At 44.9% G+C, this 8,430-nt stretch overlaps 1 protein-coding gene across 1 annotated transcript in view; it reads right to left on the bottom strand.

Annotated features, from left to right (window-relative positions):
- The window catches only part of EXT2 (exostosin glycosyltransferase 2), a 190,243-nt gene that overhangs the window by 70,619 nt on the left and 111,194 nt on the right, over positions 1-8,430 (bottom strand). Inside the window, exon 9 of the mRNA XM_069091461.1 lies at positions 6,582-6,771. Within this exon, the coding sequence (XP_068947562.1) occupies positions 6,582-6,771 (190 nt within the window). The remainder of the gene's footprint in view (positions 1-6,581; positions 6,772-8,430) is intronic.

Raw genomic sequence — 8,430 nt, 5'->3', positions numbered from 1 at the left:
CCCTTTTCAAAAGTGGGTGCTACCAACTTCCCTCCCCCCCAGCCTGCCCTCCCTTTCATCATCCCCCCTCTCATCTCCTTCCCCCCCTACTCTCCTAGAGGGTGAGATACCCTATTTAGTGTATATGTCATTCCCTCCTCAAGCCAAATTCAATGAGAATAAGGTTGACCCATTCCCTTTTGCCTTTTTATTCTTCCCCTCCATTGTAACCATTTTCCCTTGCCTCTTCTATATGAGATAGTTTACCCCATTCTGTCTCTCCCCATCTCCTCTCATTATATTCCTCTCTCACCTCTTAATTTCACTAAGTATCATCCCTTCCTGTTAAATTGGTCCTGTGCCCTCTATGTATACCTGTAAAGATATATACACACATTCACATGTGTTCATATACCCATATATATACATATATATTCCCTTCAACTACTGAGAAAAGTTTCATAAGTTACAATTATTGTTTTTCCATGTAGGAATGTTAATAGTTCAACTTTGATAAGTTCCTTATGATTTCTTTTCCCTGTTTACCTTCTCATGCTTCTCTTGCTTCTTGTATCTGAATGTCAAATTTTCTATTCAACTCGGGTTTTTTCAGCAAGAATGCTTGAAAGTCCTCTATTCCACTGAATGACCACATTTTCCCCTGAAACATGATACTCAGTTTTGCTGGGTAGGTGACTCTTGGTTTTAATCCCAGCTCCTTTGACCTCTGGAATCTCATATTCCAAGCCCTTCGATCCCTCAGTGTAGAAGCTGCCAGACCCTGGGTTATCCTGATTGTGTTTCCATAATATTCAAATTGTTTCTTCCTGGCTGCTTGTAATATTCTCTCCTAAATCTTGGAATTCCGGAACCTGGCTATAATATTCCTAAGAGTTGTCTTTTTGGGACCTTTTTCAGGAGGTGATCAGTGGATTCTTTCAACCTCTATTTTGCCCTCTAGTTCTAAAACATCAGGGCAGTTTTCTTTGAGAGCTTCCTGGAGGATGATTTCTAGGTTCTTACTTTGATCATGGCTTTCAGGTAGTCCAATAATTTTTAAATTATCTCTCCTGGATCTATTTTCCAGGTCAGTGGTTTTTCCCATGAGATATTTCACATTGCCTTCTATTCTTTCATTTGTTTGGAGCTGTTTAACAGCATCTTGATTTCTCATAAAGTCATTAGCTTCCATTTGCTCCAATCCAATTCTGAAGCAATGATTCTCCTCATTGAGCTTTTGAGATTCTTTTTCCATCTGGCAAATTCGGCTTTTTAAGTCATTCTTCTCCTCATTGCCTTTTTGAGACTCTTTTGCCATTTGAATTAGTCTATTTTTTAAGGTGGTATTTTCCTCAGTCAGGCTGTTGACTCTCATTTTGTAATTTTCTTGCATTGTTCTCATTTCTCTTCCCAATTTTTCCTCCCCTTCTCTTATCTGCTTCTTAAGATCCTCTGTGGCCTGCAACCAGCTGGTATTTTCCTTAGAAGCTTTTGGTGCAGGAGTTCTGACTTCACTGTCTTCCTTCTGTTCCATGCTTTGATCCTTTTTGTCCCCAAAATAGGAGTGTGATGTTGGAATCTTCTGTCTGCTTTGTTTCCTTTGCCCAGTCATGTCGCCCCTCAGTCACTTGACCCCTGGGCTTTTTGCCACAGTAGGACTCTGCCACCAGACAGGGGAGCTTTCATCCCAAATGCTGGGGTTTCATTAGCTGCCAGAGGTATTAGATGGGTGCCCTCTCTGAGGTCTCCACATGCTCTGGCAAGCTGGACACACACCCCAGGACCTCCACCCTAGACTGCAATCCAGATCCAAGAAGGTTAAAGCAAGAGTGATTACCCCTCAGACTGGTGCCTGGTCCCCCTACACTCTGCAGGCAAGAAGCTGAAGTTCCCATGTGGTGCTGGCTGGCTGTGCTGGCGTCTCAGCGGCTTCTTAACTCAGGCAGCAAAAGCCAAGCACTCCCACTTACTGGGTCCCCAAGTCCAGACTGCACTGACCTCTCACTTTGTCCTTCACATCTATGTGTTGACAAATCTGGAAACAGCCACAGCTGCTGTTTGGATCTGGGGTCCCTCCAGCCTGTGGCTGGTCAGGCCTGCCCTGGGGCTAAAGCCTGGGTGTGGGGCTAGGCTCGGCCTGCCGGGCTGTCCTCAGCCGGAGGTTAGCTTCTCTGTGTCATTTTGTGGGTTCTGCAGCTCCAAAGTTTGTTTAGAGTCCCTTTTTACATGGATTGGGGAAGGTGGGAGCCGGAGCAATGGGGAAGTCCTGCTTCTACTCTGCCATCTTGACTCCGCCCCCCAGTCACGGCAATTCTTAAAGACCATATCCTAAGTTACAGACGGGCTGTGTTATGATCAGTATTGGTGGACGAACAGCATATGCTGAAATCCCTGATCCTTGGAGTAAATCTAAAATATCTGTATAATGTTCAGTTATTTTTTTCTTCCTCTGTGAAGCCTTGGAAAGTTGTTATGTTGGTGGCATCTCCCAAACTATCTCCCCTAGCACCCTTCTTTCCACAAAATGCTATGGAAATGAGACTTCACATTGTTACTGCACTTAGAGAAACAGAAATACAGAGCTTTGAGGGTTCTCAAGCTGATCCTGGACATAACATCAACAAGATTTGGGGGTGGTAATGAATCAAGGAACATAAGAATCCTTGAAGAATCAAAGTTGTGGGTAATTGAAGAGACAATTAGGGGGACATGTTCAGTATGACTAACAACATAGCAGCATATTGCTAATGATGACCAAATGTAAGACACACATCATCAAAATTACAAAGGACAAGAAAAGGTGGTGGGCCAGCCAAAGGCCTAGGGCTGTTTTAAGGAGGGCCTCCAACACTGTGTTTGGAACAAGAAAGACAAGGACTTAAGACAAAAGCAGAGTGGCACCCTGATCAGGGCCTCAGATACCACCCCTCACAACTGGCTGTTCCTCTCAGAGACAGGATAAATGGTACTTGGAGAGTTTTGCCCTCCGTTTGCATAGATCCTTACTAATCAATTCAAGTATACGTGTCCCTACAGAATTCTTTGTCCCCTTAATTTTTTGGTGGTTATTCCTGAGCAATCCTTTGTCCTAGATCACCCCACTACCTGCTTTTTCTGCTCCTATTCCTATGCTGCTGAAGAATGCTGGAGGGGGTCACAATAATGTATTGACTAGGTTGATCAGACATTCATGTTATCTAATCTCAAATGAAACTGTTTTTCCCAAGGTCAACAATAATCTCTGAACTTCCAGATCCAAGATCTCTGTTCTCATCTTCCATGAACTCTTTTTATGGCTTTGACCCTGCTGATTACTCTGGTCACTTATACCCCCTCTCTTTCGCTGACTTCTATGACATTACAGCTCTGGCCTGGTTATCCTCCGACCCATCGGACTCTTCCTTCTCAGTCTGATTTGGATCCTAATTTTCCTCCTGTTCTCTAGCCACTATATTCCCACAAGGAGCTGCCCTGGATTCACTTAGTTTCCTGCTCAATACTCCTCTCTTTCATGGTCTCATTTGTTCCTATCTGCTGAATTATTGCTATGCAAAATCTATCCAAAGTCTATCCCTAATTCCTCTCTGAAATTACAGTGCCACATCATTGACTTGCCTGTTAGATTCTTTTCCTGATTTAAAAATTAACATGTCTTCATGGATTCCAGCTAATTCCCCAATACTGATATTAAATCTCCAACTTTAGGCATTAACATAAGCCATTCCTCATGGCTAGAATGGACTCTCTCCTTCCCTCTTCCTCTCACAATACTTTTCCTTCCCCTTTTGAGGTTCAGTTCCCTGATCACTTCAATATTTAATACACTGACCCTTCTCAATTAGCTTTTTGTTGTTGTTTTATTGTTTAGTCATTTCTAATTCTTCGTGATCCCACGTGCATTTTTCTTAGCAAAGATCCTGGCATGGTTTGTCATTTCCTTCTCTGGCTCATTTTTACAGATGAGAAACCAAGGCAAACAAGGTGAAGTGACTTGCCCAGGGTCACAGCTGGTAAACATCTGAGGCCAGATCCAAACTCATGAAGATGAGCCTTCCAGAATCCAAGCCCAGTTCTCTATGCACTGAACCACCTAGCTGCCCCTTTACAAGTCACTTATTTTGGGTACATGTTATATTTCCCAAAGAGAATGGAAGTACCTAGAGAGCAGGAACTGTTTTTCTATCATTGAACCTCTAACGTCTAATTCAATGCCTTGCACTCAGAAACTGCCTAATGAAGGATTATTAAATTGAATGGGAAACATGGAAGATGTGGGCTAGAAAATAGCACCACTAGATGAATTCAGAACTGAGTGGCAGGACTCTGAAAGTTGTTATTAATGATCCAATGCCAGCTTCACAGGAATTCTCCAGGAGACTGACCATCTCGGTGGTATGGGCTGGGCCCTCTACCATTTATTGCACCTGTTAATAACTTGGATAGGAATACTGAGGATTCGCTGCAAATCTGCAAATGACACAAAGGAAGGTGGGACAGCTAACATGCTGGATGACAGAGTCAGTATGCAAAACAGTCTTGACTGGTTAGAACACTAAGCAGAATCGAGGAGGATAGATTTTAAGAGGGAAAACTGCCACGTTCTATACTTCAAGGCAAAAAAAAAAATAACCCTCACAAGATCAGATAGCAGTTTATATGAAAAAAAGCTGGGGGTTTTAGTCAACTACAAGTTCAACCTGAGTCAGTAGTGGGATGTATTAGCCATAAAAACTAATTGGATTTTGGAAGATAAGAAAAGAGACACGACTGTTGGGAGAGGAAGTGACAATGCTGTACGTGCTTCTGGGTGACACCATTAGGTAGGACAATGGTTCTCCCCTACCTGAAGAGTATCCAGAGGATGGCCACCAGGCCAGTGACAGAGTCCTTGTCCCATGAAGATCAGGTGAAGGAACGGGAGCCTGGAGAAGAAAACACCTAAGGGGGACGTGATAACAGCTGCCTTTCAGTGGTGTGGACGAGACATCACCATCCTTCTCTTACTCGAGAGCAAGAGTTCTTAACCTGGGGTCCTTAGGCTTGGGCTTTTTTAAAGGTACCAGTTGCAAAAAGCTACATTTAGCCATGAAGCAAAGAAGAATGCTGTGACAAGCAGAAGAGGTGGGGGAGCAAATGTGCCCTCCTTGGAGGGTTCAAGGAATGGGCTGGACCAAAGCACCACGGAGGCCCTTCTAATCCTCACCTTCGGGGATTCTGGGAATGCAGCGGAGATTACCAACAGCGGGTAGAGAACCCGAGTATCAATGCCAAGAGGATATTAAATGAGGGGCACAAACCCAACCCAATACGTCCTGAAAGGGCTGCATGTGACCCAGTGGATGAAAGGCCCCCATCCACAAGGTCATTGGTCCATCAAGGGCCACAAGTATTATGACAAACTAAAGAATCTCATCAAGCAAACCTCACATCAAGCAGCAGCCAGTCTAGACCAGGAATGTCCTCTAGGCAGCGGCCAGGAGTCGAGATCCCAGCTTTACCAAGTCCAATTAGAAGAGAGTAGCTATAAAGTGCAGACACTACAGCCAGGCCATAAACCAGGCCTTATCAGTGACAGGGAGGCACATTACACCAACTTCAAACTCATTCCTTGCTCTAATCCATCAGAAACTTCCTGGCTTTAATAGGCTATAAATGGCAAGGGCTTTGAAGTCCCCGGGATTAGGATCTGGGATAGACAGACTGAATGAGAAACTCAATGCAGGTGGAAAGTACTCTATGGGTCTGAATTAAAAACAAATCCAATTAATCAAAAAGTCCTCATCCCTGGCTGCCAGTGAGGAGATTATAGGAGTGGCCAGTGCATTAAAAATAAACCAATAGGAGCAGGCCGATGGGCAGGAGTGCTTAAGTGCGGCCCATGGGAGGCTTTGGCCAGTGCTCAGAGCTTTGGGGTGCTAAGCCAAAGGCTATGAGGGGCATCACTGCTGACCTTCCCAGTCAGGGGCAAGGGCATCTTCTCTTGGAAAGCCAGCACAGTATCAGAGCAGAGATAAGGAAGGAGAAAACTAATGCCTTTTAAGTTGAGTTTTTGTGTAAACAAATCATCTGGGATTGCTGAGGGAAGCTGGGGTCTGTTTTCCTCAGGTTGTGAGGCTTTGACCCCCTGTGATTCCAAAGTCTTCCCAAAACCTAGGCCACAGTATACACCATGCACAGCCCTGACCAAAGTGGGCAGTCTGTGAATAGTGAGCTCAGGGTCTCTTCTGGGCAGACATCACTCTGCCTCTTCTTACCACCGTCACAGTACTGGGTAAGGGACACGGGTACTCTCGATTTAGATTCTGGTTTCACCATTACCCCGTGTGTACTTCCCCTCCCTGGGTCTCAGTTTCCTCATTTTTAAAATAGCGGTCTAGCACTAGGTGATCCCCAGATCTCCTTCCTGAAGTGCCAGGGAGGTGGAGGGTGTCGTCTCCATGCCTGCCTCTGCAGGTGACCTGGATCTGGGACCTTAGCCGAGGCACCGCACCTCTGAGGCTCTAAAATAGAGACGTCTTTAGGGGGCATCACAGAGACAGGAACCAACCCAAGCAGAAACCCAAGCCAGGCCCCGTCCCCACCAACTCTCCTCCTCTTCTTACCTTCCGGAGGGTTTTTATTCTGGTTGTTCCAGACTACTAAGAGCTTGGAGAGGCTGGGCACTTTCGATACCTCCGTGATGACCCTGAACAGGCTTTCCACTCGGTCATAGGTGAGGACGATGGCAGTGAAACCCTGCGACTGTGGAGGGATCAGTGGAAGGAACAAAGGGTTGCTCACACTGCTCCATTTCTGAAAGATGCCAAATAAACAAAGATCAAAACAATGGGACTGCCCCTTTCCCTTCAAATGCCCAAGTATCTTCATAAATCTGCTAAGTACCACCAGGACAGAGCTTCAGAGACCCTCCTGAGAGTCTCTCCTTCCCTCTAACTCAACATAACTTTGCTGGAAGCACACTAGGACAAGGGCACTAACCATGGTGGGATCAAGGCTCCGGGGGGCTTCGATCCTGACTCTGCCATGTCCACAAGGCACGTGACTCAGTTCTCTAAGCCCCAGAGTCTTCTTCAATGAAATGATCCTTACATTACCTACTTCACAGGGGGATTTTGAGGAAAGCAGTTTGCAAGCAATAAATCAGTACAAATATTGGAGTTTATGTTATTGTTTGAATAGAGAAAACTGCACAGCCTGGGAGGCTGGGTGATGAAAGATGAATGATGCCAGGATGCCCATGGGGCTAAGGCACACAAACAATTGCTCATGCCATGATCTCCCTGATGTGGTATATGGGAAACTCTGCCCTGGCATTCTCATCCCTGAAGAGATCTGAGAGACTCTCTATAACTATCTGACAGTTTCCTGGTATATGTCACATAGTCAGGCCCTCCAGGTGTCCTACAACCACACCCAGACCACTAGTGGCAGCCACTGCCATTGTACATGACAGCAGCTGTTTCCCAGATGGAACAGTTTAAGACAAGAAATGCATAAACCCCACGAATTACACATGAAATGAGAATTCATGGAGACAGGATGGGATGACTGGAGCTACAATGTAATGAGAAGAGTAGGGCCAAAAAAGCCCACACTGCACCAGATCTGAATTTCACAACAGAAAGAGACACTTGGAAAGGTCACATTCAGAATGCTCACTTCCTCCCCATGATTCTCATTTTCTCCTATTCAGCTATGCACGCCCTTAAAAAGGTGGGTGATTCCAACTATTTTTTATTAGCATCTAACTACATGTCTTAAAATCCTCTGGAGTTTCCATCCCTGAAGTCTTCTCATTCTTCATATTCCACAAATTTATATTGAGGCTTAAGGGCAGAAATGATACAAGATTCATCATAATTAACCACCAGGGGTCATAGAAACTCCCATGTTAGAAACTGTTGAAGGAGGAAGGAACAGAAAAATTATAGAGACTTAGAGAAGAAGCTGTGTGAGGGAGGGTGTTAGTAGAATTTTAAAGGAGAAGGGACTCAGGAGTCTTCTACAGTACACTTCTCAGACTGTGTCATTCTTCTGCCTGAAAATATTTAGTGGCTGCCTACTGCTTTTAGGATGAACTATGAATTCCTCAAATTATCATTTAGAGACCTCTAAAATCTGGCTCTGGCTTGCCTTCCCAGCATAATTTCAAGTTATTCCCTTCACATCCTTAATGGTATAGCCAAAATAGAACACTAGCTGTTCCTTGAACTTAACACGGCAGACCCCACATCCAGCTCTGCACGGTCCATCCCATGTGCCAAGAAAGCACTCTCTTCTCATCCCTGCCTTTCAGAAGCCTTCAGTTCTCTCAAAACTCAGGACAGGTCCCATCTTTTCTTCTGGAAAAGCTTCCCTGCTTCTGTTCCACCCGAACCCCGACCCCCACCATTAATCTGTGCTGTCTTCCTCCCAATACTTGGTGAGTACTTAACTGAGTATGTATTTGTC

This window comes from Petaurus breviceps, unplaced genomic scaffold, assembly GCF_028583685.1.
Source record: "Petaurus breviceps papuanus isolate PSGF00001 unplaced genomic scaffold, PetGlider_PUasm1.0 188, whole genome shotgun sequence".
In the NCBI taxonomy this organism is placed as follows: domain Eukaryota; kingdom Metazoa; phylum Chordata; class Mammalia; order Diprotodontia; family Petauridae; genus Petaurus; species Petaurus breviceps.
The sequence above is the reverse complement of the archived record's forward strand: the minus strand, read 5'-3'. Positions and strand labels throughout refer to the sequence as shown.